Source organism: Lynx canadensis, chromosome A1 (assembly GCF_007474595.2).
Source record: "Lynx canadensis isolate LIC74 chromosome A1, mLynCan4.pri.v2, whole genome shotgun sequence".
NCBI lineage: Eukaryota > Metazoa > Chordata > Mammalia > Carnivora > Felidae > Lynx > Lynx canadensis.
Window position 1 is genome coordinate 29,222,712 of NC_044303.2, and position 24,528 is coordinate 29,247,239.

A 24,528-nucleotide genomic window follows, 5' to 3' on the forward strand; every position below is an offset into this window, starting at 1 on the left:
TTATCACCACTAAAGTGGTGCTGTGCTGTAAGCAGTTCTTTAAGCTTAAATAAAAGCTTAAGCTACTAATTACTAACATGAATGAAAATATATGAAAACATACAAAACAATGGTAAAGGTAAACATATAGTCAGATTCAGTATACTCTAATATCATAATATGATGGTGTGTTAAACTCAGCTCTAGTATAAGGGTTAAAGGACAAATACAATTAAAAATAGTGCCTGGGTGTCTCAACCGGTGAAGCCGACTGACTCTTGATTTCAGCTCAGGTCATAATCTCAGGGTTGTGGGATTGAGTCCCACTCTGGGCTCTGCACTGAGCCTGGAGTCTGTTTGGGATTCTGTCTCTTTCTCTCCAATAAAAACAAAACAAAACAAAACAAAACAAAACAAAACAAAACAAAACCCCAGTTATAGTGTAAACAATTGTTAATGGATACACAATACATAAAGATGTAAATTGTGACATCAAAAACCATAAAAGGAGTAGGAATAAAAAGATACTTTTTGTATGTGATTGAAGTTTTTATCAGTGTAAAGTACTCTATAATATGTATAAAATTTTTAATAAAAGCACCATAGTAATTACAAAGCAAAAACCTAAAGCAGATTCACAAAAGATAAAGAGAAGGGAAGCAAGGCATATTACTATGAATTCAGAAAGGAAAGCAGCAAGAGTGGGGGTGGGAAAAGGAACAACAAAATAGCCAAAAAACAATTATATATTAAATTCTCCAATCAAAGATTAAGAATGCTAGGGCGCCTGGCTGGCTTAGGCGGTGGAGCATATCACTCTTGATCTTGGGGGTGTGAGTTTAAGCCCCATATTGGGTGTAGAGAGTACTTAAAAATACAATCTTAAAAAGATATATAGAAAAGAGGTAACTGGGAGGCTCCGTCGGGTGACTGTCCAACTTCGACTCAGGTCATGATCTCATGACTTGTGGGTTCGAGCCCCATGTGGGCTCTGTGCTAACAGCTCAGAGCTTGGAGCTGCTTGGGATTCTGTGTTTCCCTCTCTCTCTGTCCCTTCCCCGCTCATACTCTGTCTCTCTCTCAAAACTAAATAAATGTTAAAAAAAAAAAAAATACACACACACACACACACACACAGAATGCTTAGGTGGATTAAAAACAAACAAAAAAAAAACCCAAAAAACCAGAACCAACCATATGCTGCCTGTAAGAGATTTGCATCTGATTTAAAGACACACACAGGCTCAAAGTGAAGGGACAGAAAAAAGTATTCCATGAGAATGGAAACCAAAAGAAAGCAAGGATAACTATAGTTATAGCAGACAAAACAGACTTTAAGCCAAAAATGGTATCAAGACACCAAAAAAAAAAAAAAAAAAAGCCATTATATAATGAAAAGGGGTCATTCCATCAAAAAGACATAACAATTATATCATTGTCATCAAGGTGCAAATGTATGTACTCCAAATTGCAGAACCTAAATAAATTAAGCAAATATTCATAGATTGGAAGGGAAAAACAGACTCCAATAAATAGCAGGGGAGTACAGTATGATACTTCCAATAATGGATAGATCACACAGACAGAAAATCAGCAAGGAAACACTAGACTTGATCATACTTTTTAGACTAAGTGGATCTAATATAATCTACAGAACATTCTATGTAACAGCAGACTACACATTCTTCTCAAGCACACATGGAACATTCCTTAGGACAGATCATATGATATATCAGAAAACAAATCTTAGCAAGTTTAAGACTGAAATAATACCAAGTATCTTTTCTGACCAAATGGCAAGAAACTAGAAGTCAACAGGAAAAAATTTAGAAAATTCACAAAAATGTGGAAATAAACTGCTTAACAGCTAACAAGGCCAAGAAGGAAAGGGAGATTAAAAAAAAAAATGTTGAAATATAAAAGGAAACACAACATATCCAAAACTATAGGATGCTGCAGAAGTCGTTCTAAGAGGGAGGTTTATGCAATAAATGCCTATGTTAAGAAAAAAGAAATATCTCAAACAACTTAAAACTAGAAAAAAATACAAACTAAGCCCAAAGTTAGCAGAAAGAAGGAAATAACAGGGATCACAGCAGAAACAGAAGCCAGAATAGAACACATTAAGAAACCTATGAGATGGTTCATTGAAAAGAAAAACAGAATTAACAAACCTTTAGCTAGACTGAGGGAAAAAAAAAAAAGATCCAAATAAATCAGAAGAAATGAAAGAGGAGACATTTCAATAGACACCACAGAACTACAAACCATCATAAGAAACTACCATGAACAACTGTACACCAACAAATTGGATGACCTAGAAGAAATGGATACATTCCTAGAAACACACAACCTACTAAGGCTGAATCATGATAAAACTGAAAATCTGAACAGACCAGTAATAAGGATATTGAACCAGTAATCAAAAAATGCCAACACAAGGAGCCCAAGACCAGATGCACTGGTGAATTCTACCAACTATTTATAGAAGAACTAACAGTAATTAACAAAATATTGAAGAGAAGGGAACACTCCTAAACTCATTACAGCAGGCATGTATTACTCGATACCAAAGCCAGAGCAGGACACCACAAGAAAAGAAAATTACAGACACATATCCCTGATGAATATAGATGGCAAAAATTTTCAACAAATTACTTGTGAACTGAATTCAACAGCACATTAAAAGAATCATACAGCATGACCAAGTGGGATTCATCCCCAGGATACAAGGATGGTTCAACATTCGCAAATGAATTGTGATATACCATTAATAGAATGAAAGATAATTTCAACAGGCAGGAAAACTAACGAAGTACATCTTTTCATGATAAAAAACATTCAATGAACTGGATGTAGAATGAACATATTTCAAAATCACAAAGGCTATATATGATAAACCCACAGCCAACATCATACTGAATGGTGAAAGATGGAAAGCTTTCCTGTAATATGAAAAACAAGACAAGGATACCCACTCTTACCACTCCCATTCAACATAGTACCAGAAGTCCTAGCCAAAGCAATCAAGCCAAGAAGAAATAAATAAATAAAAGACATCCAAATTACAAAGGAAGAAGGAAAAGTGTCTCTGTTTGTAGATGATACATATTATACATAGAAAATCCCAAAGACTCCACCAAAAAACTGTTAGAACTAATCAGTGAGTTCAGTAAAGTTGAATGATACAAAATCAATACCCAGAAATCAGTTGTTTGCATGCACTTAACAACAAAATATCTAAAAAAAATAAAAACCCATTTACAATATCATCGTAAACAGTAAAATACTCAGTGATAAATTTAACGAAAGAGGTGGAAGATCTGTACACTGAAAAGTACAAGGCACTGATGAAAAAACTGAAAACGACACAAATGCAAAGACAGTACATGTTCAAGAATCAGATGAATGAATACTGTTAAAATGTCCATGCTGCTCAAAGCCATCCATAAATTCAATGGCTACCATGAAGATGTGGTATATATACATACAATGGAGCACCCTGAGGGTTGGGTCAGTTGGTATATATACGATAGAGTATTACTCGGCAATTAAAAAGAATGAAATCTTGCCATTTGCAACCACATGGATGGAACTAGGGGGTATTATGCTAAGCGAAATTAGTCAGAGAAAGACAAATATCGTATGACTTCACTCAAATGAGGACTTTAATTAAGATACAAAACAGATGAACACAAGGGAAGGGAAGCAAAAATAATATAAAAACAGGGAGGGGGACAAATCATAAGAGACTCTTATAAATAGAGAACAAACAGAGGGTTGCTGAAGGGGTTGTGGGAGGGGGGATGGGCTAAATGGGTTAAGGGGGTTAAGGAATCTACTCCTGAAATCATTGTTGCACCATATGCTACCTTGGATGTAAATTAAAAAATAAATAATTAAAAAAATAAAAAAATAAAAACAAAAGGAGGCATTAACACCTGAAAAACTCAAGCTATACAGAAAGTTCAATGTATTACCATATGTTTTAAAATTTAAGCTTTGATGGGATCTTAGGGAGTGGCGCCTGTGCGGCTCAGTCAATAATGGGTCTGACTTTGGCTCAGGTCATGATCTTGCAGTTCATGAGCTGAAGCCCCATGTTGAGCTCTGTGCTGACAGCTCAGACACTGGAGCCTGCTTCAGATTCTCTCTCTCTCTGACCCTTCCCCATTCACGTTCTTTCAAAAATAAACATTAAAAAAAAAAAAAAGATTCTAGGGAAAAATATAAATTACCAAAACTAGTACTCGAGAATCCTCCACTCCCCAAGAACAGCTGCAAGCATGTAAGTTATTGAGTATTTAGATGTTCTAGAGACCAACTGCATAGTGATGCTGTGTTGCTTTTTATTTTTTACTTTGTATTTATTTATTTTGCGGGGGGAGCATAAGTGGGGAAGGAGCAGAGAGAGGGAGAAGGGAAACTACAAGCAGACTCCGCACTGTCAGCATGGAGCTGGATGTGGGGCTCAATCCCATGAATCATGAGATCATGACTTGAGCTGAAATCAAGAGTTGGTCGCTAAACCAATTGAGCCACCCAGGTGCCTTTGATTTGTCTTTTTAATTTATTCCTCACAATAAATTAGAAATTAGAACTATTATTATGGCATTTTACAGATGAAGAAATCGAGGCTTAGGTACATTAGGCAATTTGCCCACAGTCACGAAGATAGTAAGCAAGAAACCAGTAAGTTATAAAAAAATTAACTCCCCTAGAATTCCAGGACCAGAGGACTATACTAGTATTTTCTTTTAAACTTTCTAATTACTGAGAAACTTGTATTCTAGAATATGAACGAATGGAAAGTTACTGGAAAAAAAAAGATACTGCAAAGTTACTGGGGGGAAAAAAAGCATAAATAAAAATGGAAAACTACCTAATTCACTTTAGGTATAAAGTGTATACAATTTTGTATAAATTGTATACAAAAATCTGATAACGATATCACACATCTAACAAAAACACAATTAAACTATAGACCACCATTAAAGGTATCACCAGTGAAATCCATCAAAAGCTACTTAATAGTCCTTTTTTTTAATCGTTATTTTTGAGAGAAAAAGAGAGACAGAATGGAAGCAGGGGACAGACAGAGCAAGAGGGAAACACAGAATCTGAAGCAGCTCCAGGTTCTGAGCTGTTAGCACAGAGCCCGATGCGGGGCTCAAACTCACAAATAGCAAGATCATGACCTGAGCTGAAGTCGGGAGCTTAACCAACTGAGCCACCCAGGTGTCCCTGTTAATAATCCTTTAAAAATCTGGAAATAAAGCATGCTTCCTCAACATAATAAAAATTATCTATCTTAAGCCAATAGTCAATATAATCCTTAATATAAATTTTAGAGACATTTCCACTGAAATCAGAAAACATAAATGCTCACTTTCATCACTATACCACGGAGTATGAAAATCTAACTAAAAGAGAACATGAAATAAATGGGAAGTAAAATCAGCAGAAAAAGGATTACAAAATATTTGCAGACAAATTTCTTCATGAAAAACCCAAGATTCAAAAAAATAAGTTTTATAAATAATAAAATAATTCAGCACCACAATTGGACTCAAGCTTCTTCATACTATAATTACTGGTTAAAAAAATAGTAGAAAACATGGGTTAAATCCACAATTTAAAAAAAAGCAAAACATGTAAAAATTTACATACTTAACATTTACTAAGCATTTACTATGTGCCAGGCACTGTTTTTACTTTTTTGGGTGCAGAAGTGAACTAAGGTAGACTAAATGGCTACCTGCCTATATTCAAGAATGCAAGTATGAGACTCACAAAGAGGCAGCTACAAAAGTTGTGTAGAGAATCATACCTGATGACTTGAGTAAAAACAGATATGCGACATTTTTGGGTGAAAACATAAAATACTGAAAACGTCAATTTTTTAAAAATCAAATTCAACAAGTAAAATATAATTTCAATCATTTTGACTAAAATTAGATTGTAGCTGTTGAACATTTACAAAAGGATTTAATTTGTCTGGAAAAGAATAAAAAGAAAAACAAAACAGGATGGGGCGCCTGGGTGGCTCAGCCGGTTGGGTGTCCGACTTCAGCTCAGGTCATGGTCTCGCAGTTTGTGAGTTCAAGCCCCGCATCAGGCTCTGTGCTGACAACTCAACAGCCTGGAGCCTGCTTCAGATTCTGTGTCTCCCCCTCTCTCTGCCCCTCCCATGCTCACGCTCTGTCTCTGACTCTCAAAAATAAATAAATATTAAAAAAAAAAAAAAAAAAAAAAAGAAAAACAGGAAGGAACTACTTAAGAAAATTTAAAAAAATAAAAGACATATCACCAGATGTCAGAACATATCGTATAAAAGCATATAATTAAATTACAATAATGACATCTTTACAGTACTATCACAAGAATAGACAGGCTAATGGAACAAAAAAAGCAGCTAGAAACAAACTGGTAAACTTGAGAATTAAACACAAGACTAGGGGCGTATGGGTGGCTCAGTCAGTTAAGCATCTGTTAAGTATACAACTTCGGCTCAGGTCATGATCTCGTGGATTTGTGAGTTCAAGTCCTGCCTCACGCTCTGCACTGCCAGTGTGGAGCCTGCTTGGGATTCTCTCTCTCCCTCTCTCTCTATGCTCTGCCCCCACTTGTGCGTGTGCCCTCTCTTTCAAAATAAATAAACTTAAAAAAAAGACAAGATTAAAAAATAAGTGTCACTTAAAAAAGTGGGGGAAAGAATGGTACATAAAACTGGGGAAGAATGGTACTGGCAAAACTAGTTGGGCAGGTAGGATAAATAACTACTTTAGAATCTCATCTCATATGATGCATTAAATAGTTGACAGACCACACAAACCAGAAGGAAATACAAGTACATATTTGACTTCTGGATGGAAAATGACATCAATAAAATAGATCACAAAAGGAAAAACAATTGGACTAGTTAAACCTGATGAAATTGTGCACATCTAAAACCATTATAAACACAATTAACAGTCAAACTAGAGATGTGGAAAATCCACAATACCTACAACTAATCAATGGTTAGCATCTGTACTACAAAAGGAACTTACAGAAATAAGACTAATAATTCAATGTAAAAATTTACAAGGACTACCAATAATTTACAGAAGAGTAAATACGAAACACTAATATACGAAAAAAATTTATATGAGTAAATCAAAGAAAACTAAAATGAGATATTTTTTGCTGAATAGAAAATACTTAAAAATTTAGAAATAGCTAATGCTGAAAGGGTCCAATGGGACAGACATTTTCAGAAACTGCTGATGGAGTATAGATTGGTATGCTCTTTCTGGAAAGTAATTGGCCACTATGAATCAAGATTTTCAACATGTTCACATCCTTTCAACAGGTATTCCATTTCTAGAAATTGTCAGGAATGTGTACAGAGTGATATATCTATACAGTAATCAGAATGTTATGACAACAAAATGTGCAAAAACAATCTAACTGCCTAACAGGGAATGGCTGAGTAAAATGAAAGCACATCTTAGAAGATTAATATTATATAGCAGTTAAAAATAACACTCATAGGGGCGCCTGGGTGGTTCAGTTGGTTGAGCATCCAAATCTTGGTTTCAGCTCAAGTTATGATCTCACAGTTCGTGGGTTCAAGCTCCGCACTGGGCTCCATGCTGGGAGTGTGAACCCTGCTTGGGATTCTCTTTCTCCTCTCTGACCCTCCCGACTCAAAATAAATACATAAACTTAAAAAAAAATAACATTTACAAAATTTTAACAAAGTACAAGGATATTAATAATACAATACTAAGTAGGGAAAAAGATAAAAGCTGAGGAAGATACTCCAAAATGTTACTATTATCTCTGGGTAACTAAACAGTTATTCTTAAACTTTTCTTCAATTTCAAAAATTTTCCATAATCAAAATATATTGGTTATTTTTAGGGGGGAACCTCTTAAGAAATTACGCTTATCTACTTGCGAAGTCAGACATAATCCATCACATGTTAAAATGACTGACAATGTTAAAATTTAACAAGCATGGTTTTACATACAGTACACTTACCACACAGAAAACCAAATAGTCGAATTTCAAGAAATCTTAACTTTAAGAAATGTTGGTATAGTAAGACCACTTTCCTATTGTAAGTCACTTAAAAAATCATTCAGGGGCTGAAGTAATGCAGCCTGTTATTTCTGCAATTTCAGTATATACAGTCAGTATGCTTATCATGGTGCTTGGCAGTATGCTGCATTGAACCGCATTTTATCTATTATCACAGTAACAAATACAACCTAAACTCTCATAACAATAGTAACATTTTGACAGCAGTTCTAATCTATACTATGGTATGTTATCCCTACAAAATTAATTGTTTTTTCAAAGTTCATTTATTTGAAGTAGAGAGAGCGTGGGAGCAGGGAAGGGATAGAGAGAGAGGGAGAGAGACAATTTCAAGCAGGCTCTGCATTGTCAACACACAGCCCAATGCAGGGCTTGAATTCATGAACCGTGAGATCATGCCTGAGCCAAAATCAAGAGTTGGACGCTTAACTGACTGAGCCACCCTAGGTGCCCCCTACAGAATTAATTTTTATTAGAATTGCATATAGATCTTCCCTTATGATGGGGTTATGTGCCCTGATAAATCCACTGTAAATGGAAAATATGTAAACTGAAAATGCATTTAGTACACCTAGTCTACTTAACATCATAACCTTGCCTACCTTAAATGAGCTCAGAACATGTACAGTAGCCTAAATTGGGGAAAATCATTCACCACAAAGCCTATTTTATATAAAGTATTGAATATCTCATATAATTAATTGAATACCATACTGATGGTGAAAAACAGAATGGTTCTAAGTATACTGGCTGTTTACCCTCATGATTGCATGGGTGCCTGACAGTGTACAGAGTATTGTATGGCAGGGTACTGCTAGGCCGAGGAAAAAGTTCAAAATTTGAAGTGTGGTTTCTATTGAATGCCTATTGCTTTTGCACCATCTTAAAGTTGAAAAATCGTAAGTCAAACCATCGGTACAAAGCTGGCCAAAACTTGTGTTACTCTATCTTATGAAAAAATACAATCTTTTCATTAAAGTACAGTTTTAACTATAAATAATTTCACTGTAAAAGTATCCACAGAGTAGTCATCTAAACTGTCATCTCAAAGCATTAATATTCTGAAGAAAAACTGCTAACTCGTACTTTTTTTTATTCACCTGAAGATTTAAACATTTAAGAAACACTAATTTGTGGAGCTGGGAGTGAAGTCTTCCTTTTATTGTGTAAATACTCTCAAGACATTAATTTAAACATGTGAGCTAGTAATACAAACCTAGTAATACAAATCAGGTAACATCCCTACCTTGATACTGGTTTAATTGATAAAACTGTTCTGTTTCTTGAATACTGGCTTTAAAACTTTGCTGAACTGCAATAAACTATTTTCAAGACAGTAACAAAATAAGCTTTTTTTCTGCTCTTCAGATCTATGGAAGCCTTCATTAAATATGCAGGTATTTGTTTCTCTGACAGAATAAGGATGGTGAGTGTGACAATGTTCATATATAAATGGTACGAGTTAGTGTCTGAATCTGTGGTCACAAGAAATGCTATGGCAAAAATGAACTATTGGGATGTCATCAAAAGAAAAAGCTGCACAGCGAAGGAAACAATCAGCAAAACTAAAAGGCAATTGATGGAATGGGAGAAGATATTTGCAAATGACATATCAGATAAAGGGTTAGTATCCAAAATCTATAAAGAACTTATCAAACTCAACACCAAAAAACAAATAATCCAGTGAAGAAATGGGCAAAAGACATGAATAGACACTTCTCCAAAGAAGACATCCAGATGGCCAACCAACACATGACAAAATGCTCAACATCACTCATCATCAGGGAAACACAAAACCACAATGAGATACTACCTCACACCTGTCAGAATGGCTAACATTAAGAACTCTGGCAACAACAGATGTTGGCGAGCAGGTGGAGAGAGAGGATCTCTTTTGCACTGCTGGTGGGAATGCAAACTGGTGCAGCCACTCTGGAAAATAGTATGGAGGTTTTTCAAAAACTTAAAAATAGAACTACCCTACGATCTAGCAATTGCACTAGTAGGTATTTATCTGAGGAATACAGGGATGCTGTTTTGAAGGGACACATGCACCCCAATGTTTATAGCAGCACTGTCAACAATAGCCAAAATATGGAAAGAGCCCAAATGTCCATCAATGGATGAATGGATGAAGAAGATGTGGTATATGTATATATACAATGGAGTATTACTCAGCAATCAAAAAGAATGAAATCTTGCCATTTTCAACTACGTGGATGGAACTAGAGGATATTATGCTAAGCGAAATTAGTCAGAGAAAGACACATATCATATGACTTCACTCATATGAGGACTTTAAGATACAAAACAGGTGAAGGGAAGCAAAAATAATATAAAAACAGGGAGGGGGACAAGAAGTAAGAGACTCTTAAATATGGAGAACAGAGGGTTACTGGAGGGGTTGTGGGAGGGGGGATGGGCTAAGTGGGTAAGGGGCATTAAGGAATCTACTCCTGAAATCACTGTTGCAGTATATGCTAATTAATATGGATGTAAATTAAAAAACTAAAATTTAAATTTAAAAAATATATAAAAAAAAATTCTTTGGAAACCCAGTATTGTCTAGAATGGTTTTGTTTGTAATATGTACATAATATGTTAATGAGCTACAAATTAATATGCATAAGTTTTGTACTCCGATTCAATTAAACTCAATGAAACTACAAAATATTTAACATTCAAAAAAAAAAAAAAAGAAATGCTATGTTTGGGTAGGAGTCAAAATAATCATTAGCCTGGACTAAGTAATATACAGAATCATTAAATCACTATATTGTATACCTGAAACAAATATAACACTGTATGTTGACTATACTGGAATTAAAATAAACATATATTGGCATCTCTATTAAAAAACCCAATCATTAGCTTACTTTTTAAAATAACCACATTTTTGGGTCGCCTGGGTGGCTCAGTCGGTTAAGCATCCAACTTCGGCTCAGGTCATGATCTCACAGTCTGTGAGTTCGAGCCCCATGTCAGGCTCTGTGCTGACAGCTTGAGCCTGGAGCCTGCTTCAGATTCTGTGTCTCCCTCTCTCTGACCCTCCCCCGTTCATGCTCTGTCTCTCTGTCTCAAAAATAAACATTAAAAAAAATTTTTTTTTAAATAACCACAGTTTACATTTTAAAATATTTAAGAATACTTAGAAGAAATAAAACCATTCTAGAAATGAAAGAAATGAGCCACACTTTCCAAGAGCACCTTATCCTTGAAATGAGTTACTGAAATGTATGGAAAGAAGTACTGAGATATACAATACAATTTGTAGGAAGAGTGGGTTAAGTTTCAGGTACTTACTGAGACTCAACTTCTTGTTTAATTTCTTGCCATTCTCCATATGGGTTTGATTTTTTAGGAGCTTTGGATTTTTCATTTGGACCTGATGAATTTTGCTCTTGGGTAGTTTTTTCTTTCTGTGTTTCTGGTTCAGTTCCTTTGTCACTACTTTTATTTTTTTCCTGAAATGCCAAAGAAAAAACATATTTTAAGCAAAATTATAAGGATGCAATTTCTTTAACATAGTCTTATTATTGATTTAAATAGTACATTACCTCAGTATTTTTAATTTGCACATAACAACAAATATACATAAAAGAATTTTAATGCTTGATTAGGTTTTTTATTATGTCTAAAATGATAAGACATCATGGTCAAGGCTGTTATGTATATATGTATGTATGCATATATTTATTTAAAGGTTATTTATTTTGAGAGAGACAGAGACAGAGCGAGTCAGGGAGGGGCAGAGAGAGAAGGAGACAGAGAATCCCAAGCACTGACTCGGGGCTCGAACTCACTAATTGTGAGATCATGATCTGAGCCAAAACTAAGAGCTGGACACTCAAACAACTGAGCCGCACAGGTGCTACTAAGGCTGGCTTTTAAAAACAATTGTATTAACATTCCACCATTAAAGACATACACTGGCCTTTTTAATACTCTTTTCTGCCTTCTCTCCTTACTTACAATTTCTACAGTCATCTCCCCTTACACTGTACCTTTTCTGAGTTTAATGCCATGTCATTAAACCTTTCTATACTCATTGTCTTTGTAAAGAACTCCCTCAACCTATCAGTCTTAACTGAAATCTGTCTTTACATTGAGGACAGTGCCAAAGCCTCAGTGGAGTCAATAACTGCTAACTATGAAATGAGAAAAGACACACCCTTGAGGGAGAAGCAGGTCCTATGGGAGCCCCTGGCTAGGGTTGGTATTCTTATGGCACCCCTTCATCTGGAATAACAAAGCCCTATGATCCAGTTTGGCAAAGGGACCATGCACTAGATTTCAGCCTCTTTTCAAAATGCACAACCATGTGTGGTGATCCTAGGACACTGTTCTGTAATTCTTTAAGTGGATATTAACTCATTCCCTCATGCTGTTCCATCATAAAGATAGGAAGCAGCATCTGCTTTTAGCATTCTCTTCACTGTTTCCAAGCTCTGACTTCTTTTTAATAACAGATTTTTAGAGATCATAATTTATGCTTTGATTCTAATGCAATGTAATAAATGCCTCCTCCTCTGGAGCGTATATCACCTCCTATAGAGTTGTCTTCCATGCTTCCTTACATGAGCTAATGACCTTTGGCCACTATCCCATATACACTGATGTCTTTACCATATTTTTTGTTGTTGTTTTCTACCATGTTCTTTCTATTCAACTCATCATTTTGGACCTTAAAAATTCCCTAGCCTGTTTTGTGAGCCCCAAAATCAAGGACTGTGCCTTTCGCTATATTTCAGTCACCTAACGTTATATATTTTCCATCATACATAGCGCCTAGTACATAGGTAGTATTCAAATAGTAAATCCTCACATCTATGTTCCTTTTTAATTTGAATTATGTCATCACTCAAAAATGTCCCACTTGTGAAATTTTAAACTCTAAAAGTCCCCCCTTCTAACTACAGTAAGTTATTCTTCTGGCTTCCTCCCTTCCTTACCTCCTGTCTATAACCTCATTACCATCTCTAATGCCTTAACTTCTCTTTATGTCCTTAGTTTGCTGACCTCATCATTACAGAGATCCACATCCATAGTGAATCATTTTATTTATTTTTGATCATTCTTTAAAACATTGGAAGTGTGGGGCACCTGGGTGGCGCAGTCGGTTAAGCGTCCGACTTCAGCCAGGTCACGATCTCGCGGTCCGGGAGTTCGAGCCCCGTGTCAGGCTCTGGGCTGAGGGCTCAGAGCCTGGAGCCTGTTTCCGATTCTGTGTCTCCCTCTCTCTCTGCCCCTCCCCCGTTCATGCTCTGTCTCTCTCTGTCCCAAAAATAAATAAACGTTGAAAAAAAAATAAATAAATAAAACATTGGAAGTGTATTCTTTAATCCCTATAAACTATCCATCCCCCCACCCACCTTCCCTCTGGTAACTATCAGCTTTTTCTCTATAGTTAAGGTTCAGTTTCCTGGTTTGTCTTTTTTTCCTTTGCCCATTTGCGTTCTTAAATTCTACATACAAATGAAATAATATAGCATTCGTCTTCCTGTGACTGACTTATTTTGCTTACCATTACACTTTCTAGCTCCATCCATTTCTTCGCAAATGGCAAGATTTCACTCCTTTTTTATGGCCAAATAATATTCCACTGTGTATATATACACTATATATACACATCTTCTTTATCCATGAGCACTTGGGGTGCTTCCATAGTTTGGCTATTGTAAATAATGTTGTAATAAACATACAGGTGCATGTAACCCTCTGAGTTTGTGTATTTTTTGGATAAATACCCAGTAGTGTGATTACTGGATCCTAGGGTAGTTCTATTTTTAATTTTTTTGAGGAACCTCCGTACTGTTTTCCACAATGACTCCACCAGTTTGCATTCCTAACAACAGTGTGAGGGGGTTCCTTTTTCTCTACATCCTTGCCAACACCTGTTTATTGTTTTTGATTTTAGCTATTCTGGGAGCTGTGAAGTGGTATCTCCTTGTACTTTTTATTTAAAAAAATTTTTTTGTTTAATGTTTGTTTATGTTTGAGAGAGAGAGAGACAGAGTGTAAGTGGGGGAGGGGCAGAGAGACAGGGAGACAACAGAATCCAAAGTAGGCTCCAGGCTCCAAGCTGTCAGCACAGAGCCTGATGCAGGGCTCGAACTCGTGAACTACAAGATCATGACCTGAGCCAAAGTGGGACACTCAACTGACTGAGTCACCCAGGTGCCCCGCTCCTTATACTTTTTATTTGCATTTCCCTGATGATCAGTGATGCTGACAGATTTTATTTTACATCCTTCATTACAGAGCTCCATGTCCACAGGGAATCATTTTAGAAATATATATTTTTGCCTGCACCCTTAAATATCTTTGTTCCCATGATTGTCTATTGTATAGGACCTAAAAAATTTCAACACAGACTTATCCAATCATTGGTATGTCAAGTGTTACTAACAGGGGAAAAAAAAAAATCACAGACTTCAAGTTGTATTACAAAGCTGTAGTGATCAAAAGAGTATGGTACTGGCACAGAAATAGACACTTGGATCCACGGAACAAAACAGAAAAGCCGGAAATGAACCCACAATTATATGGTCAATTAATCTTTGACAAAGCAGGAAAGACTATACAATGGGAAAAAGACTTTACAATAAATGGTGTTGGGAAAACCGGTCAGCTACATGCAAAAAAATGAAACTGGACCATTTTCTTAAACCATACACACAAAAAAATTCAAAATGGATTAAAAGCCTAAATGTGAGACCTAAAACCATAAAAATCCTAGAAAAGAACATAGGTGGTAATGTTTCTGATATGGGCTGTAGCAACATTTTCTAGATATATCTCCTGAGGGAAGGGAAAAAATAGCAAAAATAAACTACTGGGACTATATCAAAATAAATAGTTTCTGCATAGCAAAGCAAAAATCAACAAAACTAAAAGGTAACCTACTTAATGGCAGAAAATATTTGAAGATGACACATCCCATAAATGGTTAATATCTAAAATACATAAAGAACTTATACAAACATCCAAAAAACAAATAAATAATTGAAAAAATGGGCAGAAGACATGAACAGATATTTTTGCAAAGAAGACATCCAGATGGCCAATAGACACATGAAAAGATGCTCAGCATCACTCATCATCATGGAAATACAAATCAAAACTATGATGAGATCCTATATGTGGTCTCAAAATACCCTCTCTCCAGCATCACTGAATTTTCTTCACTTCTCAGGTCAGTAATGTCAACTATGAATCAATGCTATGTGTCATTTTTGCCTTGCCACCTGAGCTCCTGCTGGAAAGATCACAAAAGGAGGACTAACAATACTACAGAAATGACTGATTTTACTTTCCGGCTATGGCTGGGGACTCAGTACCACCTGTGAATCCTATTACTTGGTTCAATTCGTCTCACACCCCAGCTGAGTGACTGTTTCAATCCATTAGTGTTGTCAAACTCTTCAAAGCTCCTCACTCTCGGGGCGCCTGGGTGGCGCAGTCGGTTAAGCGTCCGACTTCAGCCAGGTCACGATCTCGCGGTCCGTGAGTTCGAGCCCCGCATCGGGCTCTGGGCTGATGGCTCAGAGCCTGGAGCCTGTTTCCGATTCTGTGTCTCCCTCTCTCTGCCCCTCCCCCGTTCATGCTCTGTCTCTCTCTGTCCCAAAAATAAATAAACGTTGAAAAAAAAAATTTAAAAAAAAGCTCCTCACTCTCAGCAAGCAATCTTAATTTCTTTATGAATGAGTAAACTAAGGCTAAAAGGGTATGACTCTCAATTTCTTCCCTGATACCAACTCATCCATAGTCCTACTTCTTAAAGGAAAACCTTATCTTCTTACCGAAAATGAGTTTATTCCTTGCTCCACGACCAGCCTGCCTACCCTTGTTGGTACCCCCTTTCTATCTCCTTTGTGGAGTCCCTCTTAACACATCACCACCATAAACCTCTCATGATTAAGAGTCAATGTGCAGCCATCAGCCTGTCAACTAATTTCTACTTTTCATTTCATATCCAAACCACATATACACCGTGAAACAGTTGTCCTTCCTCTAAAATCTTTTTTTTTTTAATTTTTATTCAAATTCCAGTTAGTTAATATATAGTATAATACTAGTTTCAGCTGTACAATACAACCTGAGTTCCACCACCCCAAACTCTGGTAAAACTGCAGGAAGGGCTTAAGGCCTTCTTTATTGTAAAATTCAATGGACGTTTTTCTTTTCCTAGACCTAATTAATCCTTGATGTTCTCTATTCCTTTGGCTTCTTGGATATTAGATTTTGCTTCTCTGTATAACTTTCTAGCCACTCTTTTCATTGTGGGCTCCTCTTTCCCTGCCAGTCACTGAAACGTTTAATGTTACCCAAAATCATTTTCCTAGGTTATCTCACCCAATCTGAGATTTAAATTACTACTAGTAAGCTGATAATACTCAAATTAGTAGTTCTAGCCTAGATACTCAACCTTGTATGTTCAGACAGCTCTCTGGATGTTAGAGATATTTCAAACTTAGGCGGTCTAACTCCTAATGAGGAGAGGACAGTTAATGAGGACAATTAACTGATTGTCTTGCTACCAAACGGATACTAATAAATGGTAATAACCATCTATCCATTTGCTAAAAATACATGTCTTGGTTTTATTTCTATCTTCCACCAGAAAACTAGGTAAGTCTGTCAGGCTTTAAATTGTTACAGTTTTGTAAAGAATAAAACAAGAACCTACCTTAAACTTTATTTTTGGCTTTTGTGTTTCTGTAGAGGCTTCTCCTTTTTCTGCTTCCTGCTCCCCATCAGAATCACTATGAGAATCTGATGATTTGGACTCTTCTAGGGTATCAAGTGACTTTTCATTGACTTTACTAGAAAGCAGGTCGCCAGAATGTGGAATGAAATCATCAGGTTTTTCCCATCTGGATTCTATTCAACACATTTTAATAGTCGTGTTATTTACTTATTACCAATTCTATTCAGAAATAACTCCCGATATAACATTCCCTATCACTTAAAATACATCACTTTTTTTAACCTTTTTTTTTTTTTTTTTACAATATAGTATTAAATAACAACATTGCATCTATTTCCCACCATCATTCATTTAAGAAGATAACTTAAAATACCTTTTAGAAGCTGATTTCAATCTGGATTCTCTAGATGTATAACTACAGCCCCAAAGGAAAGAGACCTAAGAATTGGGCAATACCTTCTAAAGACTCTCATAACTTACACCAATATGTGATATTGAACACATATCAGATTTCCTAGAGTTTATAAATCTTTATTTATCACAAAGATTTCCTGGGATTCTCACAAAGTGAAATCATACAGTGAAGATCTGAATGAATATAATTTGTCATTTTTATACTAGGAAAAAAATAATCTCCACTGAATTCTACTGCCATCCAGTGGTCTAGAAATGATAGCATTTCTAATTATCTTGCAGTTATTCTCTATTTTTCATTTAATAAAAGGAAAAGGGATTCTAAGATTTACTGCCCAACTGAGACAGTTTTTAAGAGTGAAAGGGGCTCTATTAATAATTATACTCATCTAGACATAAACTGGAACTGTTTGAGGGCAAATCAATTTGTCTCTTATTAAAGAGGATGGTTTCCGGGGCACCTGGCTGGCTCAGTTGGTGGAGTGTGCAACTCTTGATCTGGGGATTATGAGTTAGTTTGAGCCCCATGTTGGGTGTAGAGATTACTTAAAAATAAAATCTTACCAAAAAAAAAAAAAAAAGATGCTTTCCAACAATAAAAACATTATTTCCGTATCTATATTTCACATAAATAAAAAAACTTTCAGGAAGTAAATAACTTAAGCACCTACTATGTATCAGGTACTGTTCTGAGAACTATAGATACTTGACCCTCATGACCAAAGACAGTACATATAATCACTTCTACTTTACATAAGAGCAGCTATAGGTTTAGTGACTTGCCCACAATCATATAGCTGCTAAGGGAAGAAGCTATGCATTAAACTCAGATCCAACTCTCTAGCTGTATCACTATATTATTTTATCTTTAGAAAGACTCAGTACTGCAATCTTACTGAGACAGAATGATTACTATCACTGGGCAGGCTAGGTATCTACTTGGAGGCTAAGAAGGCCTCTTCCCCCTAAAAGATTTAATGGTATGTAGAGGGTTTTCGATAGTAGAAATTTAATTAATAAAGTCTCCTAAAGTTATATTGATACTATACACATCCTGGTAAATTTAATTATAGTAGAAATTAAATACAATTACTTGATAACCCATTTTATAAAATTAAATTAGATAAAATCTTAATTTGAAAAACCTACATAATAACTAGGTAACAGTAGTTATATTTTATATTCATATTAACCAAAATGTTATTCAATTAGTAAAAATGAAAATTTGACAATCTCAGCCACTGCTAAAATAGCTTGTTTTGATTTTTAGAAAAGGAAAAAAGGCAAGTTGAATTACATGATTTCTAAGGTACCTTCCAAGTTAATGATCATACTCCTATAACTGTCACAATAAAAATCAATAATGGCAGTGAAAGTAAAAATGATTTTTAAAATTTGTGAATGGGGTTATCAATTGAGAATAATAAGCAGTACAGTATATTATAAATGAGAATCTTTCTGCTTTTCTATTGTATTGTTTTCAAACAACAAAAAGTAATACATACTTGCTATAGAAACATGTTTATCACTATACTAAAACCCCCAAGTTCCCTTTATCAGCAGGCTACTAAGCAGTTTCAAGTACAATTCTATATAGTTAGAATAATCAAAGGTAATACTTACCTCCTGTTTCTGTATTATAATAGTAGGTATAACCATCTTCGCTTAAACCTTCTACCCAAACAGTCTTCCCTGCTGTCTATTGGGAGGGGAAAAAAAAAGCATAAACTGAAGACAATGATGTAGTTTTACTATGTTAAATAACTAAGGCAGAGTCAACTACCTTTCCTTTTCTCTTGACACCAGGAGTTAGGGGTGACAGTACTGACTATGGTCAGGAAGCTTGGTTTGTGTTACTACTGAGCCAACTCTCAGGGAGAGACTATCTCACCTCTGAAAGCCAGGAACAATTCTTTGCAGACGGGTAGGGACATCTGAATGGCAACTGACTGTCAACCAAACTGATATTTGCCCTACATGGAGTTTTTAGGTAGATACCACTTTTCTTCTTCCACCCAGCCTTCTCACAAAAGAATTAAAGAAATAAAGGAACAAAGTGTGTAGAAAGGGCTTATTTGGAAGAAAATTAGCTTACGATAACTCTATAAAAACCCCAGGAACCAATCAGTTTAAAGAGTAAAGCAAAGACACTATCAATGTGCTTCAGTTACCTTTTTTAAGTTTCCTTGAAATCCTTCAGGTCTCTCCCACTGGGATGCTTAAAGCAAAATATATTGCATTTACAAAATTTTTTCGCTTAAAAAGAAGAAAAACTTCAAAAAATTTGGCAAAAATTTACAAGATATTCAATGTGTACAGGACACTGCAGATCTATAATTAAAAATATAATTGAAAAATAAAAAGAACATATATCCCAGTAATACTGTATAGAACACATGTGAATAATATTTAACCAAGAAGGAAGAACTGAATGAAGGATTAGAAATTACTGGTACTTTCAAAGGAATTATTAGAGCCAGGTAGGACTTCTCCTAAAGACTTCACGGAATTCAGGCTTGAAAAGTTTTTAAGTTATTTATTTATTTTTTTGTTAGTAATCTCTACACCCAGTTTGGGGCTTGAATTCACAACCCAGAGATCAAGAGTCACATGGTCTTCAGACTGAGCCAGGCAGGCACCCCAGGCTTGGTAAGTTTTGAAGGTATGAGATGGCAGTTTAACATCCTGGGGAGGGGAAACTGAGGGACAAAAAGAAGGACTCAGAAGAGGAACAAGATGAAGGATGCAGGAAAAAATAAGTACAGGTGACCCTTGAACAACAGGAGTTTGAACTGCATGGGTCCACTTATAAGCAAATTTTTTTCAATAAATAAACTGAGAAAGTTTTTTAGAGATTTGTGACAATTTGAAAAAATTAGATGAACCATGTAGTTTAGAAATGAAAAAATTAAGAAAAAGGTATTACTGTAAGAATACAGTATACAACACATACACAAAATATGTGTCAATTGACTGTGTTATCCATAAGGCTTCCAGTCAACAATAGGCTATTAGTAGTTAAGTTTTTGGGGAGTCAAAAGTTATAAAATACCCTATGATCCTGTAATTCCACTACAGACATATATCCAAAGAAAATGAAACAGTAACTCGAAAAGATATATGTACCCTATGTTTATTGCAGCATTTATTTATAATAGCCAGGATATAGAAGCAACCTAAGTGTTCACTGATAGATGAATGGATAAAAATGTGAGATACATAGCTCTCTCACAACTCTCTCTCTCTCACACACACATGCACACACACACACAATGGAATATTACTTCGCCATAAAAAAAATAAAATAAAATTTTGCCATTTGTGACAGCATGGATGAACCTAGAGAATATTATGCTAAGTGAAGTAGGTCAGACAGAGAAAGACAAATACCATATAATTTCATTTACATGTGTAGTCTAAAAAAAACAACAAAACAAATCAGACTCTTAAATACTGAGTACTGGTGGTTACAGAAGGGGGGAGAAGGAGGATAGATAAAACAAGTGAAGGGGATTAACAGGTTCAGAGTTCCAGTTATAAAATAAATAAGCCATAGAGATGAAGAAAAGTACAGCAAAGGGAATACAGCCAATAATACTGCAATAATGCTGTATGCTGACTACACTTGTGGAGAGCATCGGTTAATGTACAGAACTGTCAAATCACTGTTTTGTACATCTGAAACTAATATAACATTGCATGTCAGCTGTAGTTTAAAAAAAGTTATAAGGAGATTTTCAGTGCCCCTAATACCTGTGTTGTTCAAGGGTCTTGCTGAGAACAAGAGTATATACAGTAGGATGGCAGACAAAGGAAGCAGACAATAGGATTTAGAAGGAACACATAATTAGTAGTTTCAATGTAAATTTGAGCAAGACTGATGATCTCTAGCATACAATCATGGTTCACTGCTGAACTATCTCACATGCACTTCTCTTAAGGCTCAGCGCAAACGGTGAGTGATTAATACTATTCCTATGTAGTCCAATACTGTGATTCTAAAAAAATCATAACAATTACAATAATACTTGTAACCCAAGGTTTTCTTCATGGTTAACTCTGATCTCATTTCCTTTCTGATCATTCTTACTTAACTTTTTTCTGGCTTTCCTTCTTTCATACCTCAGTAAATGGCAGCATTATCCTCCTAATCCTCCATGATATGGCACCAATCTATTTTTCCAGCCTCTTTCTTCTGCTAGGACATCTTCAAAGAACTGTGTGTTTTACCTCCACCAGATGACTATTCCCTAAACTTTCAAACTTTTTAAAGCTTCATATCACACCTGTTTAGAAAGCTTGCTTTACCCTTATAGCAACCTAGTATATAATCTTTTTTCAATCAATATCTATAAACTGTCTGTACCATGCTAGGCCCTGGGTTTGGTGCTAGGGATGCAAATAGTGAATAAGACATCATTCCTGATGCTCTCATCTGTTTGTTTTTTTTTTTAATATTTATTTATTTTTGAGAGAGAGAGAATGTGTGTGCACATGTGGATGAGAGACAGACAGAGGGAGACAGAGACCCAAAGCCAGCTCTGCTGCTGACAGCAGAGAGCCTGATGCAAGGCTCGAACTCACAAACTGTGAGATCATGACCTGAGCCCAAGTCAGATACTTAACTGCCTGAGCCACCCAGGGCCCCCTTGATCCTCTCATCTTACAGATCAGCTCAAAAGCAATTTCTGTGATGATCTGTCAGATCCACATAATCACAATTAATACCTCACTATTCTGAGTTCCTTTATAATCTTACTTATATCTCTATACTGTAACACTTTAAAATTCCTCCTTTTATCATGCTTATTTCTAACCTTAAATTTTATGTTTCTGAGAGTAAGATGCTTCATAAATGTACAAAAAAATGTATTTATCTCAGAATTTATATGGAACAAAAATCCCCAATACATTTAGTTTTAAAGGAAAACAAAAAAATGTTTTTGATATTCTCACTTGAAAATACCATTATGTATTTTATTAGAAAGTGATACCCAAAGCATTAATCTGGGGTGGAGGGGGTAGTTCTTTACTAGGTAATCAAGACAGCTACATAAAAAAAGAAAATGGCTTCTGGTTCCCAGTCCACTTTTGGATAGAAAAATCTTTCTGACAGAGTATTTTAAGAACCCCTGCAATTTGCAAAGTGGATCTGAAACGCCTTACCTCTATGTAAAATGTTTTATTTTATTTCCATTTAGTTCATAGTTTTGGAAAGTTTTGAGAAAAATATAGTTTTAACTTATTTGTAAGGAATCCATTCTTAAGGCTTTAATGAAGTATGATGTTAAGTCATTCTAAGAGGATAATATATATACATATATAACTATATACTTATTTGTATACTTATTTATTTATTCATTTATGTGAGGGGGGGAGGAGCAGGGGGGAGTGAGCAGGAAAGGGACAAAGAAAGAGGGAGAGAGAGAATCCCAAAAAGCTTGCCAGACTCAATCTCGGGAACCATGAGATCACGAACTAAACCGAAATCAAGAGTCAGATACTTAACCAACTGAGCCACCGAGGTGCCCCAAAAAGGGTATTTAAAGGGCACATAACTTTTTTACTATTGTGGCAAAGATGTAAAGCTACACTCTTCTACTGCTTAAATGTGCTAATATTAACACAAAATTAACTGTCAGTTATTATTCCTTACTGTTTCTATGCCTAAATGACCTACCTCCTGTGATGAGATCATAATAGTAATGGTAACCCTCAGAGGTTATGCCTTCTACCCATCTTCCCTTTGAAGGGTCTTTTTTCCTCTTCTTCTTTTCCTTCTGCTGATTTGATGCAGAGGTTGGCGGGACAGTACTTGCTACTGGTGATATGCTTGGCTCTGAAATTTCTAAAGAAAAAGACATAAGAAAGGTGAAGTACCAATGCAACCTTTTTTTCTGGTATAAGACAATACTGTTATTTCAATCAAAAGCTTGACAAGAAGATTCTTTTGGGAACTTCATAGGTTATTATAAAGCTCATCTGGAAAACCAAATATGTACAAATACCCATAATTATAAAAGAGAAATGCTAAGGGGAAGCTCTTCTACCAGATATTAAAACTTACTCTGGTTAATTACTTGGAAAAAAGTAAAGCTATTCCCCAATCCATGGTCCCTCCCATGTCTTGATATTAATCTTTCACATCAAAGAAACACATGAAAAAAAAAACATGAAGTAAAATAATGTTAAACTTAACTAGATATGAATCCAAATATTCTGTATAGCAAAAATTAAATAAAAGAATATACTATGTTAATTATAATGGAGTTAAGATTAAAAAAAAAAGAAAGACAAATAATAAACATTTACAACAAATATGACACAGGGTTAATGTTCATAGCAAAGATCCCTTATAAACAAATCCAACATTCTAACAGAAGATGGACAAAAAGTACAAAGATAATCAAGACAATACATACATTCACCAATATTCAAAGAAACATAAATAAATGTAATTTTCTTCTGCATTAGATCAGTAAGTACTGAAAAGAATAATCAAATACAGTTAATCTAATCCATTAGGTATTTACATGGGTGGGATAAGAGTAGTTTTAATGGCTTTAATTTTTTGTAAAAACATTAGCCAGTTATTACCAAATAACTTAATAAGTTATTTCTACAAAAGTATAAATTAGCCCAACATTTCTGGAGACAGCTTGGTATCAGCTATCAACATATAAAATATATTTATACTTCAATTCTGCAGTCTTACCTCTAGAGCTTAAACCTACAAAAATAAATGTGAAAACATGCTTGCATACGGGTGCTCACTGAAGCATTCTTTCTAACAGTGAAAACTCTAAGCAACCTAAAGGTTAGGAAGAGAAATCCCACTTTTATGGCATTTTATACCCTTTATTAAACACTTGCTACAAATGGTCTATAATAAACAGTTTATACCATTACATTATTTAGTTTTTATGAAAATCAAAGGTTGTATAGCTAGCAAATGGCAATTCTGGTGGATTCCAAAGCCTGTGCTCCTAACCACTCTGTAGCCACTAAAAATGATGTACATCCTTAATTGTTCAAAGGAAAAGAAGTACTTGACATATCATTGAAGGAAAAAATGAGACAACCTCCAAAAAACTGTAACATAAAATTTGGAGTATAACTTAAGAAAGAAAATTCTAAAGATGTTTGGGAAAATCTTAAAAGAAGTTAGTTTTTAAAACTCTTTTTTCTTTGTACTGCATTATTATACTTTTAGAGAAATGTATACCCTATTTAGGCAAACAAGGCTATGAAAAATATTTAATAGAAAAAATTCTATTTAAACACATTTAAATACAAAATGCTAAGATTTATTTGCTCGCAGGGCAGCATAACAAAA

General features: G+C 35.3%; 1 protein-coding gene across 3 annotated transcripts in view; it reads right to left on the reverse strand.

Annotated features, from left to right (window-relative positions):
* Nucleotides 1-24,528, reverse strand: part of WBP4 (WW domain binding protein 4) — a 67,227-nt gene that overhangs the window by 37,202 nt on the left and 5,497 nt on the right. For 2 of the 3 annotated variants that reach the window (XM_030311823.1, XM_030311832.1), the window contains exons 5-9: nucleotides 22,873-23,040; nucleotides 19,364-19,410; nucleotides 18,816-18,891; nucleotides 16,758-16,951; nucleotides 11,372-11,532 (exon numbers count right to left, since the gene is read on the reverse strand). In XM_030311823.1, the coding sequence (XP_030167683.1) occupies nucleotides 11,372-11,532; nucleotides 16,758-16,951; nucleotides 18,816-18,891; nucleotides 19,364-19,410; nucleotides 22,873-23,040 (646 nt within the window). Of the gene's footprint in view, nucleotides 1-11,106; nucleotides 11,145-11,371; nucleotides 11,533-16,757; nucleotides 16,952-18,815; nucleotides 18,892-19,363; nucleotides 19,411-22,872; nucleotides 23,041-24,528 lie in introns of those variants that run through there. The other variant, XM_030311830.1, reaches the window with a different exon arrangement.